This window comes from Pyrgilauda ruficollis, unplaced genomic scaffold (assembly GCF_017590135.1).
Source record: "Pyrgilauda ruficollis isolate IOZ18807 unplaced genomic scaffold, ASM1759013v1 scaffold172, whole genome shotgun sequence".
NCBI lineage: Eukaryota > Metazoa > Chordata > Aves > Passeriformes > Passeridae > Pyrgilauda > Pyrgilauda ruficollis.
This window is the reverse complement of record NW_024516098.1, coordinates 469,257-492,352: the sequence shown is the minus strand read 5'-3', so window position 1 is coordinate 492,352 and position 23,096 is coordinate 469,257. Positions and strand designations below refer to the sequence as shown.

The window sequence follows — 23,096 nt, the reverse complement described above, 5'->3', positions numbered from 1 at the left end:
TGAATTCTTTCAATTAAGTGTCCCATCCATTTCATGCTCATTAAAGACCACCAGGTAAAGGAAGATTTTCATTCTGCCTTTGTTCTCCCAACTTATCAAGGTCACTTTTGTCCAACAAACATCCCCCCCCCCCCCCCCCCCCCCCCAATTTTTTAAAAAACCCCCCCCCCCCCCTGCCCCCCCAAATGCTTTTAAAACAGCACATCTCCAACCATTTTTTGAAATCCAGAAAAACTCTCTTGAAGGCTCCAAGGACACAATCAAAGCCTGCAGAGAAAGAAGCCTTCATCTGCTCAGCCTTCCAGGGCTGGAGCCTAAGGAAGGTCACTTCCAATTCCTGGGGAAAGGACAAAGAATGGAACTGTGCTACACAGCCAGTAAAGGACTGAAATGTCCCCACTCTATGACAAACTGACATCACTGAACTAATTTTCTTGGTGACCTTATCTAAATTAGTCAGAGAATATCCACTGTGATTTATGTGCAGTTGCAATTAAACCCTTTGATGCCTTCTAATTAAATCTGTGAAGATTAATTCCTATCCCGTTCTTTTGATTTCTCCTTAAATAAAAGATAAAACCTGAAATTAATTTTATTCTTGAGAGGGGAGGGGGCAGTTGCACCAGGGCTTGTCTGCCTTTTTGCCCCCAAATTATACCTCCACTTTTGCTCTTAACCACTGCTAATTTGCCTCTGCTCCAGAGGCCTCTTGCCCTCTGCCTTTTTATCTCCAGTAAAACATAAGATATTATTATTTTTCAATAATAATCACCATAATGATATGTAATTTATGCTGAAAATAATCACTGACTACATCACAACTGGTTTTCCTGCCTGTGGCCCATCCTCCTGTATCTTTGTTCTCCAACATTGCTTGGATATGGACTTTGACAGGGAAAGCAATGTGATTATAGCTCTGCAACCAGAGCCAAGGCAAGATTAAATCATTTCAGTCCATGTCAGGAATTTTTAATCTCCTTGGGTTGTTTTGTGGAGGTTTTTTTTGAAAAAAAGGGGGAAAAAAAAAGAAGAGGTGAAGTGCAAAGCAGAGAGCCCCACCAAATGAGGTGACACGCTTACACGTCTAACACAGCGAGGGGCTGAGATGGGACCCAGCCAGGGAAAAGCTTGTTAAAATAGCTTTTCCCCTTTTTGAAATCCTTCTGAGAGCTCATGGTTCACTGGGATTCTAGCCCTGCAAAATCCCAAATCCAGGAATCCTTTGCCAGCAGTGTGATTTATGGCGCTGCTAATGATTCTTCTCCACAAAGTTTCTTTCAAAGGTTACTGGAAACCGTCTGCTCTCTGCTGAACAACTTCCACAGCCTGCTCAGCTCCAATTTCCCTTTGCACTTCACCTTTCTCAGAGCCACATTCCACCAGAATATTGCCCAGTTTGTGTCCCTGAGCCCGGCTCTGCTGAGTGTGTGTTACAGCCCTGTGCTGTGGCAGCTCCTCATTCCCCGAGTTATGCTTTCTACAACAACAGTGGCACATTTGTTGAGCTCCTGCTTCCTCCTCACAGGCTACTACGACTGTCTGAGGAGCATCTTTCGTGAGACAGGTGCCCAGCCCCTGCCCTCCATCCCAGAAGTCAGACAGCTCGTGGCACTCTATGGAATATTGCCCTTGGGTAAGAGCACACCAGAGGGCTGAACACGCTGGGGCTTTGCTTCCTGCCAGAAACTGCATTTTACTGCCTTTGACAGGGTTGATTAGTGGCAATCTGAAGCATTTTGCAGTCTAATTGTTTTTCAATGAAGCCTTCAGAGTGAGGGCTGGATCACTTGAACAGTGCAGAGAGGCAGGTATCCCCTCCCCAGCCCATCTCTGTTTGCATGGCAACAGTTTGTGAATGGCAGCACATAAAGGGAACCCACTTGGGAAAGATAATAGCTAAAACAAGCTCCAGTGATCAAAATTAATCAAGTTAAGGGAAGGGCTAAGGTTGCAATTTACCTTTTACAAGCTGGCTAATGTTACTCAGTGCTGCACAATGCAATCGTTGGAGGAATTAGTCTGGATACATTTTGTGCATCGCAGAGAACACTTGTAAATGCCCTTGCAGTTTTAATGCCAGGCTTAGCCAATATCTAGCAAGGCTTTGCTGGGTCAGGTTGTCTGCTTTTAATGTAAAATCTATCCCATGTTTCACTTGGGAATGGCATTGTGCCAAACTCCAGTGATTGCAAGAAGTGCCTGTCTTGGGGGCCTTTACTCAAAACCTCGTTTGCGTCCCTTTCCACTCCTTAGATTTTCCAGATTAGATTTTCCAGCCTCAATACTTCACTTGCATCCTCTTCCATTCCTGAGTGGATCTCAGGGAGATTTTAACTCCTCCAGGCTGTGTCAGTGTCCACTCATCCCCTTCAGAGGGCAAAATCACCAGCATCTGCCTGCCTCCCACCCTAGAACACAGAGCAACGCTGACACAGAACTTCTCTGTTTCCCTCCTTCCAAAGTGCTCAGGTTATTCTCTCCTCAGCCTGGATGGGGCTCTTCCCACCTGGAACAACACCCTCAGCTGGTTTGGGGTAAGGCTGAAGGTCTGCAATCAGCTGAGAGAGCTCAGCAGTTACCCCTGTCTGCACCATGTATTTCACATATCCCCAGACTCCTCCAAAGCTGTGTTTTGACACCATCTGATCTAGGGAAATCAAGCCCTGAGACACCCCTTAATCAAGAGAACCCATAAATTTTCTGCCATTTATACAATTGGCAAAAATTCTAGGGAGAGGAGACCCTGGACTAGTTAAACAAACAAAAGGTACTTGCAAGAGCAGTTTGAAAAATGCCTTTGAGTAGCAAAAGCTATTACATGAGCCAAAAAAAAAAAAGGTACAGGAATGGTTTCACCTATGGGGTGATCTGTTACGGATGACATTTCACTTAATTGGTCTCCAAACTAGTTCATCATGAGATAATTGTGTATCACAGAAGTGAAAGTTTTTCTCAAAATAGCCACCTGATGGCAAGGAAAGCCCCAGCTTAAATGGCATTAAGAAAATTACAAGCAGCTGAAAGGAGAAAGAATAGTAGAAGCTATACTTCGTCTTTAACACAGAGGAGTCTGCTGCTCCCCTCCTAATAAATCTTTGTGCAATAGTAATGGATTGCTGTGGAATGACCAAATATTAATAAAGCCTGGGTGGCTGACAACTTCCTACACCCTGCACCGTGCTGGAATAATGGCATTTGTCTCTGTGCTCAGTTCCCTGTCATTTATTTGGGATGCTAAACCATTAGGACACAGATAACCACCTTGATTGGATTTGTTTTAAATAGCAGCCATCACCATTAACCCATAGGGCTTCTCCAGGCAGAGGCAAAGGCTCCCTCTGCAGCCCATCAGTTTTGGGGCCAGTTTCACTCCCACAATCTGATGGACACCAGGCTGAGAGACCTCCAGATGCAGTGGATGCTCACAGAGATTTTCAAACACATGTAAACGCCACCACTATTGACACAGCACATCTTTGGGCATCGAGGCAAAGTGGGCATGGATAAAACATTTGACATTTCTGGAGATTCACCTGTCCCCAGTTCATGTGGTGGCACCTGCAGGGAAGACAAGTTCCATCCCCATCAACCACCTAAATCTGTCTGTGCTTGTGTTTCCCCAATGGTGAAGCTTTCCCAGGTGATGGATCATATTTGTCACAGCCCAGGATGAATTTACCCGGAGCAGCCATGGAGACAGAGTGGGAATGCTGAGCAGGCACAGCAAAGGAAGCACAGCAACCCTGGCACTGGCATTTCCTCTACTCTCAAAATCATTCTTTTAGCTCACATGGGTTTAAAAGTGAAGTTTTCCCATCAGGAGGTACAGTAAGGGTGGGTGAGTCTTGTTCCAAAGAGAGATGTTAAATCTGCTGGGCTCTCAGCTCAGGTTATACAGAATTGAACTCAATAGGACTCATGCCATAGGAAGGAAACAATTAATTGATGTTATCAATTATTTATGGTGAATAAAAAAGGAGGAATCATTCCATTACCTTTATGGCAGATTTAAATGAAAGCAATAATAATGCCTTATGACTTTTTACAGGTTCCCAAACTGTCCATGAGAATGCTCCTCTGGTGAAATCCCTGCTGCTGACAGGACCTGCTGGTGTTGGAAAGAAAATGTTGGTCCATGCCATCTGCACAGAAACAGGATCCAACCTCTTCAGCCTCACTCCTTCCAACACTAGGAAGTATCCAGGCAGGGAGGGCCTCATAATGATGCTTCACATGATTCTCAAGGTGGGGTGTTCTCAAGGTGGTCCAGTTCTTTTGTGGGACAAAGAGGGAACTGTTGTTCCTCCATAACAAGGAACATACACAGCTTGAGCAAAGCTGCTCAACCCGATTTGGAGTTCCTTCCCTGCCTTCAAGTGTTCCAAACATCAGGAGGAATTTCTTCATGGAAAGGGCTGCCCAGGGAGTGCTTGGACATCCCAGGGGGTGTCCAAGGGGCAACAGGATGTGGCACTCAGTGCTCTGGGATGGCTGAAAGGTGGTGGGTGATAAGTCAAAGGTTGGACTTGAGCTTAGAGGTCTTTTTCAACCAAAATGGGTCTGTGATTCTGTGAAACCACTTGTTGACAGCCAGTGTGTGCAGCTCTGCAGAGGATTTAATGCCCCTGGAGAAATCACTGGGAGCAGCCACATTTTTCACATTAAGATTTATGGGAGCTTTGTGTTACCTTGAATATGAAAAGCAGCACAGATAAAGAAAATTCTGTTCTCTGTTTATGTGCACATCAGCCAGGAATGCTTGCCATGCAGCATTTAATCAAATGCTAGGCTTGGGGTGGTCAGAAATTTCCTCTCTGGGGCTGTTGCTGGACAAGAGCTCTCTCCCCTGTATTGCTCTCTGTTTACCTGTCAGCAAGTTCTTCAAAAGAAGGAATCCTGGTTCAGGATTACAGGAACAGAAATGTATGAGAAGTCTGGAAATGAAAGCAGGCATATGAACTGTGAAGAACATAGCCCAAACCCTCCTCAAAAAAAAAAAAAATTAAAAATACACTATCCTGGCAAGATTTCTTCCAGATTCTAAGTCCTCAGCATTTCTGCTCTGGATGGGAGCTGGTAAACATTTCCAGACCAAAAAAAAAAAAAAAAAAAAAAAAAGAGTGGGAAAAAGCCAAAGGGAACATTTTTCCAGTGTCAGTGGTCTACTAAAATTGGCGTTGCTGGGGATTTATCAGCTGTATTTTATGGAATCCAGTGTTAGAGCAGGTTTTGTGACAGGTGCCTCCATTCCCAGAACAGCCAGGAGCAAAGCCACCCCCGAGGAGGCCGTGCCAAGGGAAGGGTGACGGTGCTGTGATCACACACCTGTGATGCTGTGGCACTGGCACTGGGTCTGCCACTCCCTGACAGGATTTAGAGCCATTATCCTGAGCTAACAGTCCCTCTTCTCTGCACGTTTCACCTTTCTGCACTCCATTTCTCTGCCCTCATCCATGGCACAGCTCAGCTCTGCTGCAGGCCAGTCCCTGCCCTCACAGAGTCCCTGCTAGAGCACAAGGGATTTGAGCAAAGGAGGAATGAGGGAAGCCTTTGCACTCCTGGGGAAGGTTCCAGCTGAAGATAGCAAGGGTTTTTTATATACTTGCATATAAATAATATGAACAATAAGAGGAACATGCAAAAAATGTGTATTTGTACACATTAATAAGAATACACACACACATTGTGTATCTGTGTGCCTACACAGGTACCTTCAAACCCTTACATTTTCCCACATTAATTAAAAATAACTGGAAACACTCTCCAACCCCTTCCTCAAAATCGTGGGGAGCAATCCAAGCTTATTTCTCTCTACTTAAACTCTTGCAAAGGACAGTGACACTTTAGTGAACCCCTGTGAGTAGTGGCTTGGAGTTGCTCACAGTCACATGGAATCAGGGCTGTCCAGGGCTGTTGTGTTTCCCCAGTGTGAGGCTTTCCCAGGTGATGGATCATATTTGTCACAGCCCAGGATGAATTTACCCGGAGCAGCCATGGAGACAGAGTGGGAATGCTGAGCAGTCACTGCTGCAGGCAGAGCAAAGGAGGCACAGCATCCCTGGCACCCTTGCTCACCAAAAGGTGACTTGTTCCAACTGCAGCACTGCTGCAAACCCTGCTGCTTCAACAGCACAGCCAATGGCACAGCACAGGGTTTCTCTTTCCTGGGTGTTCAATCCTTCCCTGGGAGGGTGGGCAGGCCCTGGCACAGGGTGCCCAGAGCAGCTGTGGCTGCCCCTGGACCCCTGGAAATGTTCCAGGCCAGGTTGGACGGGTCTTGGAGCAGCCTGGGACAGTGGAAGGTGTCCCTGCCCATGGCAGGGGTGGCACTGGATGGGCTTTGAGGTCCCTCCAACCCAAGCCAGTCTATGACTCTGTGACCCCACGCTGGCCTGTCCTAGCAGCATTCAAATCCACTGTGTTGCATTTGCCTTCCCAGTTCCTTGGTGGTTTCAGCTCTCCCATCACCTTCTGTCCCCATGGCTGATCACCAGCACATCCCCACCTGCTGAGGATTTCAGCTCAGGGCCTGTAGGTTCTCAGAGCCAGGCTGGAAACAATCCTGCTCCCACACAGGCTCTCACCTCTGCAGTTATATTCCACCTCTTTATTCCTGACAATGCCAAATGTGCCTCATTCCCCCTCTCTCTGCTCCAGTCCAGCAGCAGTAACTCAGCCAAATACCTGCCTGTACCAGCAAGAATATAGCAAACACCTTAAAATAATTAATTATTCCCTGTTATTGGGCATTTGTGAGACCAAAACTGGACATTGTGTCCAGTATTGGGCTGCCCTGTTAAAAGAGGCCTTGACAAGCAGCTCCAGAGGAGAGCTGTGGAGATAAGGGGCAGGAGTGTGAGACACATCTGGACAAATCCAGCTGTTTGGGGCTAAAATAAAGCTGGAGCGAGTGGGAGTTTAGCTGCTGTTTTCATGGGATAACACAGACAACAGAGTCAGACTTTGCCCAGAGGTGCACAGAGATGGGACAAAAAGAAATGGGCACAAGTAGCAACAAAGAAAATTGTTTGTGTATTAAGGAGAAAGTTTAATGAGGAACCAAAGGACAAGGAATCTCCTATATCCTGCAGGAATTCACTGCTACCCAAGCTGAAGAAAACAACACACATTCCAGATAAATTCCTTGACAAGAGAAAGCTAAACAGTGGTAACTGCCCTCCCCTTTTGTACCACCATGGTACAAAAATCAGGTTATTTGGATTATTGTAAGACTATACTGGGCAGTGGCACATGTGGCAGACAAACCATGGAAGTAGTTGGTAGCTTGCAGCTGACATTTTATATTTAATATTCCCAGCTCTCAGTCTTACCTGACCCAGCACAGTACCCCCCATCTGAGGGCCCGTGTGCAGAGATCACCGAAAATGCCCCAAATCTCCATAATCAGACACTTCTGGGCAGCTTTTTTGGAAACAGCAACTGTTGTCAAGGCAGCTTTGTACTGCAGCTTCCCAGAAGTGCCTTTATGGAGAGTTAGTCAAGCAAAATACAGACCTGCCACTGCAAGTTGTGGGTGAATGACAGGAAACATGACAGCTCTTTGCCTCTTATCTTCTGATCCACACAACCACTGTTAAACACCAGGATTTAGTAAATAAGGATTCATGGTGCTCTGTGATAAAGGTGAAGTCACCTCACACTTTTGATTACCTGTCCTATGTGCAAACAAAAGGGTTTCTGTAAAGAAAGCAAGCTCTGGAGAGCATAAAATGACCATTAGGAAACTTTCCTTCCATAACTGAAGTGTTGGCTGCTGGCACTTGTTTCGTGGGAGACGCCCTAAACAAGTGAATAGGACTGGGGAAAAAATGAAACTTTAATTTGTTTCAGATGCAAAAGCCAAATTCTTTTTTTCCCCCCTCCCCTTTTCAGGGAGGGGACTCACAGGAGACGCAGCAGCCCTGATCCAAGAGAGGCTTGAGTGTTACTCCAGGCAGGCATTTTAATGTCATTCAGAGGAAATGACTTCTCATACCAGAGCAGGAAAACACCAACATTTCAATCTGCCTATTCAGAGGAGATGTAAGGGAGATGGATATTGAGTAGGAAAACTATTGAAAGAGGCTGCAAACACCAAGCTTGAGCACTTGTGTTCTCCATTGAGCAAATCCTGCCAGGTCAGCTCTGCTTCACAGCAAAAAGGGGAGGATCTGTCTCCAGCAGAGAAGCACTTCCCAGAAATCCCCCCCCCAAAAAACAAAACTCACCCTTGAAGCGTGAACCAGAATATTCCACATTGAAATATTATTTGTTTCAATTAAACATTGAAATATTATTTATTTCAGTGTAATATCATGCAACAATTTAATGAAATACTATTTATTTAATATTTCAATATTAAATATTATTTATTTCAAGTAACATTATATAACAATTTAATGAAATATTATTTGCTTAATATTTCAATATTAATTGAAGTATTCCACACTGGAATATTTCAATTCAGCCCCATTTCCCAGCCAGAGCTGCCAGCTTGTGCCAATTGGCTCTCCTACATCCCCATAAAATACAGGAAAGATGCAAGGAAGGAGGCATGGAAGCAAAATCAGATCCAGAAAGGAGCGAGGGGAGAGGGGAGAATGCACAACTCAGTGACACAAAAGCCCAGGTAGTTCAGAGGTTTAGCTGCAGGGCAATAAAAATGACAAGCACGAGGCAGCCAGGGGGTTAATCACTAGCAGAGGGACACAGCCCCTGCCAGGGGTTCATCCCCTCTCTGGGGCCACAGAGCACACAGAGAGCACATTGTGCCCCAAGCCACACGTGGGGAAACCTTATTACAGCAGCTCTGGCCAGGCTAAAAGCTTGGGGGAGAGGTGGCCAGGAGGAAATGCCAGCAGGGAAGCTGTGTGTGTGTGTGTGTGTGTCAGCAGCTCGGTGTGTGCTGGGCAGGCCCACAGAAAGAAATATTGTCCAGAAATATTTCAACACTGTCAGTGCTCAGGGACTCTTATCAGCCTCTTTGGGTGTGCTCTTTAGCAGCTCAGAGGTGACTGTTCAAGTGTTACACCCAAAAAAGGGATATGATGGAGCTTATTTAGATTAAATGATACAACCCCAGCATTTAGGGGCAACAGAATTTTGAAGTCTGCCAATAATTTAATTTTTTCCCACTGATTCATGTTCATTTGTTCATAAGCACTGCTGTATTGTTTCTTCAGCCAGACCATTGTTCTGGCAGGTTGAGGAGCTTGTCCTGGTACACTGACGGAATTCTGTGTGTGTTTAGTATTTCCATGCCACAAGACTCTCTCACCACAGCTAAAATTCGGGAACAGTACAGTGAGTCTTTCTTCCAGCATCCAAAACAATTCTGCTCTTGGTGCAGCTCAGCCTGCTGGAATTCTTAGATCCTTGAAGTGTTAAGTATCAACAGTGCTCAAATATGCAGTTATTTCTGTGAGAAAGCAGCTTGAACTTGTGTTACCCTAAGGTTAAAAATTAAATTTATCCTGTAGCAAGTCATTTTCTGCCTCACAAACCAGAACACAGTGGCATCATCACTGCAGCACAGGAATATTTACCTGGTGATGCTCCCACTGAAAAGGTCTAATCACAGGTTTCAGTGCAGCATTTCTGGGTGTATAAACTACAGAGCACTAAGATTTTCAGCAATAACTTGAGCTTCCAAAAAATCTTGGGCCTTAAAAAAAAAAAAATCCATCAAATCCTTCAAGTTTGGAGGAGCCTTGTGCAACATGTGCTGGGCAAGAATCAAATTCCTGCATTTTCAAGTGCAACCATTTAACTGTTAAACTCTGGCTCCCAGGTTTGAAAAGTTGAACCCAAGGCTTTCAAAAGTGCTGTTTGATCTTTGATGACTCTTGACAGCAGGATGAGAGGGATTTTTGGGTTTTTTTTTCCATAATGATTTTCCCAATCTCACTCAGTGTGGTATTAGAAGGGTTAAGGGGCCATCTGCTGGCAGCTCCAACAAATTGTGGAATTGCAGCAAAGCTAATAAAATTTCAATTACAAATTAATTATGTACAGTGCATTTAATTATCCATGGATTCAAACTGTCCATGGATAATTCAAATGGAGCACTTTCACAGGGGGATATACAGACAGCTACGGATCTGCCAACAATTTAAATTAGATGCCAGTGGATTCTGGGTGTCTCATCTGGATTTCCAAGAGGAAACAGCCAGGCTCAAACACAGCGTGTGCAATTGGGTTATATGAATGTCTATTAACACCTGAAAAATCATGGAATGGTTTGGGTTGGAAGGGATTTAAAGCTCATGCAGGTCCACCCCTGCCATGGCAGGGACACCTCCCACTATCCCAGGTTGCTCCAAGCCCCATTGTCCAACCTGGCCTTGGACACTGCCAGGGGTGGAACATCCACAGCTTCTCTGGGCAACAAACACATGCAGGCCATTTTCTACATTTAGCTCTTTGCCTCAAAGCAGAAAACACAGGAAATTCTCTCTTTAGGGGCCAAAACTGAGGTTATTCATTGTATTTCCACTTAGTGGGGAAACAAAGGGGGCAAAGAGGATGAAAGGTGTGACAACAGTGAGCATTCTCCTGTAAAAATGAAGGTATAATTGGATTTCAGACCTAGGCTGAATTTCAGGGGGGCTGCTCACCACAGAAACCATCTCCAAGCCAAACAAGGAATATCTGCACCTCCCAGCCTGTGGTGACCCCACCAAAAGGACAAAGAGAGACACCAGCAGTGTCCAACCTCTGCCAACAGCTTTTGTAGCCTCTGTAACCTTCCCCTACCCGTATTTCCCACTGCAGCATCAGGCACTGAACAGGCTCCCAGGGATGTGATATCTTTTCTAATAAGTTGGTTTTAGTTTGTTTTCATCTTCACTATTAACACTAAATATTTGAGTTCCTGCCACCCACCAAAGCAAAAAGCTCAGGAAGGACATTGACCTATTGGAGTGAGCCCAGTGGAGGCCACCAATCTGATTAGAGGGATGGAGCACCTCTCCTACAAGGAAAGGCTGAGACAACTGGGATTGTGTAGCCTAGAAAAGAGAAGGTTTTGGGGTCACCTTGGTGCCCCTCCTGATGCCTTGTGAAGGCTGACCTAGAACAGAGACTAGGCAGAGCTAAAGAATAAAGCAGGGATTTATTAAAATGCCTCAATGGATCCACCTTGGGCAGCACAAAAGCCCAGCCAGGGCTGCACCCAAGATGAACCAAAATGGTCACAAAAATGGTCATGAGGTCACAGGGTCTCTCACTTTTATGAGTTCTGGTCCATTTGCATATTGGAGTTCATTGTCCAGTTCCAGCTTTAGCCCATCAAATTCCATCCTTGTTTTTCTCTCTTCATTCCTCCATTGTTTGTGCTCTTGGGCCTGAGATTTGGATCATTTGTCCAGCTAGAGAAGGAATTGTTTTGTCTACCTACTCTGTGAAGAGAGCTCACCATCCCCTAATATGAAGCTCAGAACTACACACTAAAGCAGTACAGGATCTGAAAAATAGAAAAGCTAAACCTGAGGCATCACTTCCAGTGCCTGAATGCACTACAAGAAATATGGAGAAAGGCTATTTACAAGGGTCTGCAGGGACAGGACAAGGGGAAATGGGTTTAAACTGACAGAGAGTAGGTTTAGATGCGATATTGGGAAGGAATTTTTCCCTGTGAGGGTGGGCAGGCCCTGGCACAGCTGTGGCTGCCCCTGGATCCCTGGAAGTGCCCAAGGCCAGGCTGGATGGGGCTTGGAGCAGCCTGGGATAGTGGAAGGTGTCCCTGTCCATGGCAGGGGTGGAATGGGATGACCTTTAAGCCCCCTTCCAGTCCCAACCATTCCAGGATTCTACAATCCAGCTGTTCTGGACTTGCAGGTATCACTTGGCATATTCTAGGACTGACCAGTTGCCACCCATGAAAGTGTCACATGCTGAAGGTGGCATTGCTTCCACTTCACCCCATCAGCAGCACAGCAAACAGAGTGAGCAGCCCTTGTTTCCTGTGCTCTTCCCCATCCCCAGCCCACTCCTCCTGCACACACACACTCACTCTTTGAAACACAGCCACAAAAATCAGCCGCAGTGCTGCGAGCAACCGTGCTCACTGCTTAATTCTTCCTGCCTGGCTGTCAATCAGCCAGGAGCCTGTGATGTACACAGCCCGTGGGTTTTGTAAGCTGCCTTCCTGGAAGCAGCAGCTTCAGCCAGGGGGAATTAAAGGAAAAAAATAAAATAAGAAAAAGGCAGGATAGAAGGAAGCTGTGCCTCTCTCTCTCTCTCTCGTTACCGCTGACTCCTCGAGCCATCACTTTTTGTTGCTGAGCAAACTCTGAAAGCCACTGGAAAGTTATTAAAATTTGGCAGCAGAGTGTCTAAACCTCTGGAATGGCTCAACCTCTGGCGTTTCTATAGCAATGGGGAAGAGTGCAGGATGTGGAAAAAGCCTGTAGCATTGCTGCCATCCTGCTGTGAACCAGGGGTATCGTGCCTCCAACTTTGGAGCAGGAAAACCTAGTTTTGGACAATGCCCCCCCCCCCCTTTCAAATTTAATTCTTGTGCTCACTGCAAATTAAATGCTGGAGTTTCAACCAGAAGATTGACAAACTGTTCTGCTTAATGATGAGTGCCCTCCCTCTCATGCAACAGCCATGCCTTGCCTGTCTCTCCATCCAGAAAAGCAGGGTGGGATCCCAGCCTCAGCCTAAAGCTGCCCTCGGACCATGATTTTCCATTGAACACCCAATCCAGGTTCCTTTTGCAGGAGCACAACTGAATTGGTGCTGACAAATTAAAGATAAGCGTAGCAGACAAAATGATCCAGTCTGGGGTGGGCTCTTAATGCTCCATTCCTAACCAGAAAGGGTTGGATTTGCCAAGGCTGTTCAGCAATCCATGATTGCTGAACGTTCCCAGGGATAAAAAATAAGCCAGGCTAATTGAGCTGCTGAAATCTGGATTCAAAAGCACACGGACAGGCTCCCAGGTATGAAATTGCAGCTGTTTTAATCAACTCCTTGCCTTTTCTCCCCCATTTTCTCCTAGGTGGGCAAGGAATTGCAGCCTTCAGTCGTGTGGATTGGAGACACTGAGAGAATATATTCCAAAGGGGCACCAAATGGAGAACAAGAGGTGAATTCTTCTTTATTTCAGTGCAGATAATTTCTCCTGTTGCACTACAGCCCACACAAAGCACATACCACTATGACCAGACCTGCCAAAGCTTGCTTGATAATAGCTTGTCTCACTAACTTTTTTTTTTTTTTTTAGCTTTTAAGAGAGTCTTGTGACTTCTTAAGAGCCCCCAAGAGGTCACACTTCTCTTTTCCACCTATCCTTGCTTTATTTAAAAATAGTCCAGTCACTGCTCATCAGTGCACTGGAAAGTAAAAGGGAATAATGGAGAATTTCAAAATATGAAGCAAGAAGCTAAAAGTTGAGATGAGCTCAAATTGTTCAGCTCTATTAATTTGAGAAATTGCATGGAGCCAAAGTGAACAATAAAGTAACAAGGATAGATTTCCACTGCAAAAACAACGAGCCTGTATTAATTAGATAAAATTAAAGATTATTTTCTTTGGTCTCCCAGGAGTCCTAATGCCACTGCTTCCATTCCTTCCTCTCCTGTGTGGCTTCCCCACTGGAAAGAAAAGTAAAATACTGCCCCATATATACTGCAACAACACCACAGCAGGGAGAAATTTGCCCCAGTTCCTGTTGCCTACAAAATGTTTTTATTTTAGAGCTTTATGTGAAAAATTAAACCTTTTTTTCTTAGAGTGTCTGTGGGGTGGTCACAAGAATGTATTTTGGAAAGGCAACAAAAGACAACCCAACCTTGGCTGGGGCTGTTCCTTCTGCCAGGGCTGGGTGAGGTGATGGGTGTGCAGTGATCCCTAGAGGTGATGCCTCAGGTTTAGCTTTTCTGTTTTTCACAATCTGTGCTGCTCTAGTGTGCAGTTCTGAGCTTCATATGAGGGCATGGTGAGCTCTCTGCACAGAGTAGGGAGACAAAACAATTCCTTCTCTAGCTGGGGACCAAGGACAAATGATCCAAATCTCAGGCCCAAGAGCACAAACAATGGTGGAATGAAGAGAGAAAAACAAGAAGGATGGGACTTCATGGGCTAAGGCTGGAATTGGACAATGAACTCCAAGATGCAAATAGAGCAGAACTGATCAAAGTGAGAGACCCTGTGACTTCATGGCCATTTTTGTGACCATTTTGGGTCATTTTGGGTGCAGCCCTGGCTGGGCTCTTGTGCTGCCCAAGGTGCATCCATTGAGGCCTTTTAATAAATCCCTGCTTTATTCTTTAGCTCTGTCCAGCCTCTGTTCTAGGTCAGCCTTCACAGGGCATCACTGCAACCCTTAGTGGTCCCAACAGTGAGAGGGAACCTTTCTCTTGGGTTCAAAACCTGGCAGATGGGGATGAAAATTAAGATTAGGGGCCCAAAATGGCCTGGATTACTTGTGATCCTTGCTTGCTTTGCCATTAGTGTGAAAAATTTTCCTGTCCTGCCCACTTCAGAGTCCAGGGTATCCCCTCTGGCCCTTGTGCCCATCCCAAGACCTGCCCTTGGTGGGAGTCTGTTGGCTTCAGGCTCAGAATCCCACATATCCCAAACTGTTCACAGCACATCCAACACTTAGAGGAGAGAGCATGAACCTGGAAGGACAGGCAGAGGTGCCTTGGGAGTGTTGGAATTTTGGAGAATCATGGAATGGTTTGGGTCGAATGGGGCTTTAGAGGTCACCTTGTTCCACCTCCTGCAGGGCAGGGACATCTTCCACTAGAGCAGGCTACTCCCAGCCCCATCCTGAAAGATGAGCTAAGCTCAGCCTTCAGAAGCCAAGGCAAGTATCAGTCACTGTGCTCATCCCAGGGTGACAGAAATGCATAGCATGACCATGAGAAGAAGAGGAATGATCCACCAGATGTATTGTATTAAGACAGGCTTACTTAGGAAAAAAAATAAATGTGCTACTCTACCCCAAAACTTGTGGGAAAGCTTATTGATTAACAGTAATGACACCACTACATTCTGATTAGGCTTCTCCAGCCAATATTCACTTGAACATTATCAAATATAAATAATATTTATATTTGATATAAAAGGTTCTCCAATAAAAAGTTCTGCTCAATACTCATCTGTTCTGTAAGTAGCAGTTAAATGTGTTACAAAGTCAAGTAGTGAATTATTGCAAAGAAATGAACCCTGAGCTCCAAGAACCTTTGTTCTCAGAGCCCCAGCAAGTTAGAAAGCACAGCAAAAAATAGGGAGTGTATTTTGCACCGTTAGAAGTCAGAAAATCATAACCTCCAAGAGCTGGGAGGATTCCAAACTAGGTTACAATTTGCTACCTGTCGAGGTTCATCAGGTGTGCAGGTCCCTGCAATATTTCTCCTTGAGCTGGAAATAAGGATTTCATTCTTTAAATTAACTGTTTCCTTTGAATAACTAGACCATAAATTCAGTAGTGAAAGGCACTGGCACAAACCCACAAAACCAGAAGCAGGAACTAAGTGTTTACCTGAATTTGAGGAGGCAGAATCTTCCTACTTGTGTTGATATCTCACCAGCTCATACCAAACACAACCAGAGTACTGAAAAACCCCAAAATCCTGTTGCAGGCAGCAGGTACAGCTCCAGCTCATTAACGCTGAGCTGTCAGCATCGTTAACAACTCTTTCCTTCTCCTGTTTCCACGTGCTGCAGGTGAACTTCAAACGCCTGGCAAAGCTCCTGCCCCAGTTCCTGAGGGCTCTGAAACCCAAGGACAGAGTTCTGCTCGTGGGCACCTCCCGTAGGCCCTTTGATGCCAATCTGGGACCTTTCTGCAAAGTTTACCAGAAAATCATTCTCATCCCCAAGCCTGACTACCTGACAAGATTTGGCAAGTATTTCAGTCATCCTCGGGGTTAATCCTACTGTTTAAAATTCCTGCTTGTTGCTGCTTATCCTCAGAACTGTCCTTCAGCTCAAGTCAGGCCCCTGGTGTGTCTCAAGTCCTGAAAATGTAGGTTAAATCAGACTACTCCAAAGGGCAAATAATAAAAGTGGAAGCTGGGAGAAGAGTTTAAAATACTCTTCACCACCAATTGACATTTTTCTGTTAGTTCAGTATGCACCAAACTCAGCTGGTTTTCCCTCCCCCTATTTCAGCACACATTTTCTTTTCTTTTTTTTTTTTTTTTTTTTTTTTTTTTAAACACACTGGTTCTGAATTTCTGGTTCCAGTTTGCAGTTTTGAATTTCCGGTCTCCATACTCTAAACAACACAACTTCTCAGCCTCTCCAAAACCAAACCCTGTCAGGAGGACTAAATTTTCTCTCTCACAAATTCCACTTTCTGTGCTTACAGATCACAAGAGAAATTGTACATGCATCCATGATTTTGCATGTCTGGTCTATCAAATGCAAATTCTGACAAAATCATTGAATATTCCATGTACTGAGACTCAAAGCTTTCAAGGAAAGCAGGGTTCTTTTCTAATAAAACAAACCTCCAATGTTTTGAGGTTTTAAGCACCCTGAAATCTGCAATAAACAGCAATAAAAGAAATCCCATTTGGCTCAGGGACCTTGCCACACAGGCACTCTTTGCTCTGTCCAGTTACAAAGCTCTGACAAACACATTGTGCAGTCCAGTTTCATCCTGCATCCCTCAGGGGCAGCCCAGGTACCCAGGTGATGCACATTTGGGTGAGCCCAGGACAGAGTTTGTTTGCCTAGCACATTGCAAACCTCTCCCAGGTTCCATAATTTTCTTTCTGTGGATGGGAGATGGTCAGCAAGCAAGGGAACATGTGTTTCATGTTAGGTTACAGCTCTGAGGAATTGCTGAGAGATAAGGAGACACGAGCAAAACCTAGAGAAAGGAGGTGACAGCAGCTGAATTTAGCTGTGCTCACTTCTGGGGGTTGAACTGTCACATTCTGGGACTCTCACCACTAATTTGGAGTCCAAAAAATTGGCCAGCTCAAGGGATTTCAACTGCACACTTCAGAATGCCCAAAAAAGTTAATTAATGGCATTATAAAGCAGAATGAATGTGTAGTTTTAATTCTTTGATGTTGCCCCAATTAAGAGAGTGCATGTCTTGTTTTTCAGCCCCAACCTTCCCTGAAGTTCTGTGGAAATAGGATCTTCAGCTCCCAATCCTGTCAGTTTTCAGTGCCTGACACCCCCTTTGAGAAGGAAAGAAACTTGTTTTGACAGAAAAATAATGACATTACAAATACTTGTAAGCCACCGTGCACAGCTACCTGTCTGCTGCAGCCCTCCCTCTGGTTACAGACCAGAGTATTCCAATCTGTGCTCAGTGGGAGCAGTAAATATACAATGGAAATCATTAAACTGGAAGATTCACAATCCCATACTGATTTCTTGCCATTAATCACCCAGCAAGGCAGTGCCTTGTGTTACACACCTGCACCAGGAGCCCCAGCACACAATATCTGCCTGTGTGCATCAATTCCTCTTTTATGAATTAGTGATTCAGCCAATATTTATTGAGCACAAGCATGATTCAAGTGGGAGACCACAAATTGCTGGAGTGAGAAATGCAGTGCAGAGCTGTCAATAGTTATGGGCTCCAGTCTGTGGTATTGATGTCCGAGGGAGAACAAGGCAGCTTTTCCAGCAGCACCAACCTCCACCCAACATCTTCATGCTACATCTGAGCATTCAAGCACAGCAGACTCAAAATGTCTCATTCAAGAAACTTTTTAACCTCTTATCCATAATCCTCCTAATCTTTTCCAAATACTTCTGTATAATGCTTTAAAGCAAAGCCTGAGGAGGCGACATCAAAGTTCTCCTAAATTTCTCTGAAACAGAGCCTTACTTAACATAAAACAAACCAAAAGATTGGTATTATTGCTATTCTTTGGGAGCAAAATCTCAGCCACTTCACAACCCCAAAGAAATCAGTCAGGTCACAGAAGTTCACAGCTAAAAGATACAACCAAGTTCACCTTTCAGGTAACCAGAAAACCCCAATCACAGAAAATGTGCACCTTGCAACACGTACCTGATAGCTGGAAGCCTTTGGGACATGGAGCCCCCCAGCAGCCCTCAGCTCAGCAGGAAGAAGCTGTGATGAGGGTCAGAGAAATAAAACCAGGCTGGTGGTAAAGGTACTTAACTCTGCACATCCACATGGGAGCACTGGACAGGTTCTGTGTGTACACACAAGTGGTTCTTTCCATTCTTACACACATACCCACCCCACTCTAATGACTTGCTGAGAAGTACTGACTGGTGGCCAAAAATTATCAGTAAGGGTTTAAAAGCACACACACCTAAAGGCCCCTGTGCTGCAAATCTGAAAAGGAAAGGCGCACACCAAAAAAAAAAAAAAATCTGAATTTTGGCTTTCCTGATCGATAGTCCTTATTTTCTTGTTCCAGTATCAAAATAAATAATAATAAAATTTCTTTCTCCTGCTTTCCTTGAATTGCTGTCTTTACATTGTCTCTTTTGTATGTCCTGATGCTCAGCACTGTGGAAGCACTACATCCTGCAGCGTGGTGGGGCCCTCACCAAGCTGCTGAACCTCAACTGCCTGGCCCAGGTGTCGGATGGCTTCACGCAGGGACACGTTGTGGACGTGGTGCACACTGTGCTGACTGAGCTGAGGCTGCTGCAGATGGCCAGGAAGCCACTGAGGACTGCTGAGTTTGTCACTTCTCTGGCCAGGCACGACCCAGTGTACAAAGAGGAGGAGGAAACCTTCCAGGTGAATTCTGTTTCCTGTCTTCGGTCATTCCCTGCCATGTCCAGCCACACTTGATGAAGGGACCTGCTCACTGTGCTGGTGGGTTGGCACCTCACTATTTGAATGGTGATTTAGGGTTCAACAGCACCAAAACCCATCTCCCCCAACCTGGGATGTGCCAAACCAGTCCTTATTTTGGCAACACAGCTGGCAGAGTGCTTTGGTGAACCTGCTGCTGCTCAAGTTGAGCAGAGTAGCCTCCACTTGCATGGATAAAACACACAGGGGCCATCAATTCCACGCATTTGTCCTTTTCCTTCCAGAGCTGAGGTGTTCAGCAAGCCTGGATACACCACCTTGCAAAGGCAAAACACCTGGCCATTCAATGTCCCAAAATCTAAGCCCTTCTCTCAAATAATTTCAAAAATAATTTATTTTAAACTTTTCCTTCCAGCCTTTAAAATAAATGAGTTTCTGCCTCAAGCTCCATCCCTCGGGGCTATAAAATCCTGAGGGCAAAACTGAGTTTGAGGTGTATTTTATTCATGGGCACAGGGTGCTCAGAAAAGCTGTTGCTGATCCCTGGCAGTGTTCCAGGCCAGGCTGGACAGGGCTTGGAGCAACCTGGGACAGTGGAAAGTGTCCCTGCCCATGGCAGGGGGTGGAATGGGTTGAGCTTTAAGGTCCCTCCCAGCCCAAACCACTCTGGGATTCTGTGATTCTACACATGCCTCAAAAACCCATGGATCAGCTTCCCGCCTGATAAATGCTACAAAGTCCTTGGGCCCTGGGCAGAGCCCTGCTGTGCCCCAGGGAGCTGCAGGCAGCCCACACCAGGGGCTCCCAATGAGGTAAGACCTCTGGACTGCTCCAGCAGACCCCAAAAGAGCATCCTCCATCCCACAGCCCTGATAATTCCTACTGCTTATAACCCCCCCACCTTTCCTGGCTGGAAGGTTTCCTTGTTGTCCTGCTCCTCGAACCCCCCAGCACCTCCCACCACAAACAGGATGCTGATTCTCATGGTGTTCTCCAAGGCTTCTCCCACTGCTGACCTCATGATAGTGCATATTTCTCCCAGCCCTGCTGAGCACTTCCCAATTTCCATTTAGAGCCATTTGGCTCACTCAACACAGGCAGCATTTGTGATATTTGGCAAATTACTCTTTTTTTTTTCCCTCATGCTAAACCAATATCTCTCCTCAGGGAAAGGCTAATGGTTCAATGTTAGAGCAAAGGGGAAAAAAAAAATACTCCATCATTCCCAGCTCCAAGTAGTCCTCCATTTGTACCCTGAAACATGAGAGCAAGTATTTAGTGTGAGTTTAACTTGAAAAATGAGAATTTAACTTGAAAATATTATCCCAGTCACTATAAAATGGGCCTGTTTTGTACAGCACAAAGTGCCCAGGCAGCCCTTCATTTGGAACACAGCTCAAATGATCCTGTCCCCAGCATCCCATGGCAATCATCTCCTTGCATTAATTACAGCCCTTAAGAAAGTATTTCCTTTTATCCGTTGGAATTTTGTTTCCCTTAAATGTCACGGAGCCTTGCTGCAGCACCTGTGATATGGCACAGGGGAGGAGGATTGTCAAAATAGCCCTGTGCATTAATTAACTCCAGTAATCCCCATCTCTCCTCACACAGAAGCCCCTCTTCCCAAGCTTCCAATCACTGCCAATTCTGGACCTTTCCCCTTGCTTTGCTGTGTCCCTTGTGGAAGTGGGGCAGCTGAAACACTGTGTTCCAAGTGAAGATTAGCCCTGTGATGAATCTTGGATTTTTCTTCCCTGAAAGCATGAATCTCCCAGTCTGACATTTATATTCTGCCAGTGTTCCAAAATGAATATAAATAATGCAAAATTTGGTGACAATGTGATTTCTGCCTTCCATTTACTCAAATTTCTGCCCCCATTACACATCCACATTTTTTGAAATTATAAATTAGTGTGCCAGGGTGGTTGATACAAATCCTTACGCAGAAGGGATTTCTGGAGAGGCAAAGCCAGCTCACCACACCAGTTCTGCCTGGTAGTAACTGGACCAAAATCATGGAATGGTTTGGGTTGGAAGGGACCTTAAATCTCATCTTGTTCCACCACATTCCATGGGCAGGGACACCTTCCACTGGACCAGGTTGCTCCAAACCCCATCCAACCTGGCCTTGAGCACTTCCAGGGATGTGGCAGCCACAGAAATACCAAAGAAAACCCATTCCAAAGCCTGTGAACATCACTCCTCCAAAAGCCAAATATTTTAACACTGATCAGTCACTGCTGCCAGTAACTTCCATCCCCAGTTCAGATGCTGGTGATAAATGGACTTTCATTTTAGCTGTGTCTGAGGAGCTGACTTCATGGAACAGCTACACCAGTTAAAGAGACGAAAAGTTACTGTTGTGCACTGAAATATTTGCACAAAGAACTGGGAAGAGAACAAAAAGAGACATCCCAGGTCTCTTGGCTTCTCCTGCCAAATGCCTCGAGTCCTTTGCCAGTGACCCAGAGCTGGCAGGGAGATGATCAAACAGCTCTTTACACCCCACCAAGCTCCCAGAAAGCTCTTGGCAAGGTTTTCCTACTTTCTCCACCTCCCACATAAGGTCTGGAGGGTGTTACACCCAGGACACAAAACTGAGAGGGAAATAAAATCTCTGTGGCCTCATGGAGTCTCATCCAGGCAGAGACATCACTGGGTTCTCCTGACTTCCCTCAGCTACTGCCAGGGAAAGGCAATTCCTGCTGGAGCCCAACTCACAATCCCCACCTCATCCCTCTCACGGGAAGGGCCAGAAACAGCAACACATCCCAGCTCTGTGGTTCTCCCAAAACCAAGAATAGTTTGGCCTGGGACTAAGGCAGCAAAATCCAACTTCACTGAGAGCGAAAAATTCAACTTCACTGGGGTTCCTGCCCACCACCATCCATGCCCTGCCTCAATGTGGGCACACAGGAGGCTGGAGGATGTTTTCATCAGGGTTTTTGGAGGAGAGGAGCTCAGCTAATTCAGATAATTAAAGCAGAACTGCAGTGTCCAGCAGGCAGCTGGACGCTTGACCCCATCTTGAAAAGTGACACCAGAAGGACCATCTGGGGTCAGGAGAGGAACATGTTGAGTTTTCCTTCCCTGTACCCTTCCAGTACCACTTGTCCCAGCTTCTCTTCCTGTAACACACACTGGGCAAGTGGACAGGGCAAATTCTTCAGGGATGCTTTAACAGGCTCAAGCTGGGAGCAGGATTCGGGGTGGAGCAGATGGAAAAGGCAGACCTCACAGGATGCCACACTGAGAGGGAGGTTGGAGATGACCTGGGCAGAGATGTGGCATTAAACAGCAGCCTGTGGTCAGGAAGGAGGGCATTTCATCATTGCCTGGCAGAATGTGAGTCTCTGGTTTAGGCAGGACTTTGTTGAGTGAGGTTCTTGCACACCCAGGGAAGGAATAATTCCCTCCCAGTGCTGACTTCAAAGCCTCCCTTCTCCTTCACTTCCTATCACTCTCACAACCTAGAGCTGCCTCCCTGACACCACAGCCCAGGAGCTGGGCAAGTCTGCAGAGCAGCTCCACCAGAATCATTTACAAGTCACAGGCCTGTGAACAGGCATCTGAAAGCAATAAACAGGTTCTTAATGTTGGGGGTTTGTTTTGCTTCCTAAGCTCCCTCATGGAAATCAAAGCTGTCTGCATCGATTTGCAGAGGCACGAGAAGGGGATGATTTGTCTGTTGCCAAGTCTGGAGCAGAGGGAGCTCTGACAAGAGCTATATTCTCTGGAAATAGGGTTGATCATGGAATTTAACATTTCCATAACTATAGCAACACAAATGGCCCAGCTAAGTATTGCTGTTAATGAGACTCAGCTCGATCAATTGCTGCACTTCTTGGGATAATAATGTTCTCAAGAGATCTGAGGGTTTCATTTTGGCTTCTCCACCAGCCAGCCTGGATTTTAAGAGGTTTGGGTTTTTTAAGGAATGCTCTGTTATAGTAGTAAAATGTTTAAGTAGTCTGACTTGCCCTGTTTGGATTTTTTTTAATTTTATTAAATGCTGTTTTGGTTCTCCAGGCCTGGTATGCCAAGACCCCGCTGGGGAAAGCGTGGAGCACAGCACAGGCAGAAAAGGAAGAAGAAAAAGAAAAGAAAGGAAAAGGGAAAGGGAAAGGGAAAAAGTAACTTCCTCAAGGATTTTTCACCTGGCCATACCAGTCACAACTCTATTTCTCTGTGAAGGCATAGCAGATTACTGTTATAGGTATTCCAGGGAAGAGAATTCCTCTCTGAATGAATTTTTTAAAGTTATTAAAAAAAGAAAAAAAATCAGATGAGATGTAACATGTAGCTCTCAGAGGATAAAGAGTTAATGAGCACTGACTTGCTCAAGCATTATTTATTCTAAGAGATTTTAGGG

The 23,096-nt window shown here is 45.5% G+C and overlaps 1 protein-coding gene across 1 annotated transcript in view; it reads left to right on the top strand.

Annotated features, from left to right (window-relative positions):
- Window positions 1–22,861, top strand: part of IQCA1 (IQ motif containing with AAA domain 1) — a 96,846-nt gene extending 73,985 nt beyond the window's left edge. The window contains exons 14-19 of the mRNA XM_041464153.1: window positions 1,526–1,633; window positions 4,049–4,245; window positions 13,007–13,093; window positions 15,682–15,859; window positions 18,468–18,706; window positions 22,754–22,861. Coding sequence (XP_041320087.1) covers window positions 1,526–1,633; window positions 4,049–4,245; window positions 13,007–13,093; window positions 15,682–15,859; window positions 18,468–18,706; window positions 22,754–22,861 — 917 coding nt within the window. The remainder of the gene's footprint in view (window positions 1–1,525; window positions 1,634–4,048; window positions 4,246–13,006; window positions 13,094–15,681; window positions 15,860–18,467; window positions 18,707–22,753) is intronic.
- The last annotated feature ends 235 nt before the right edge of the window (window positions 22,862–23,096 follow it).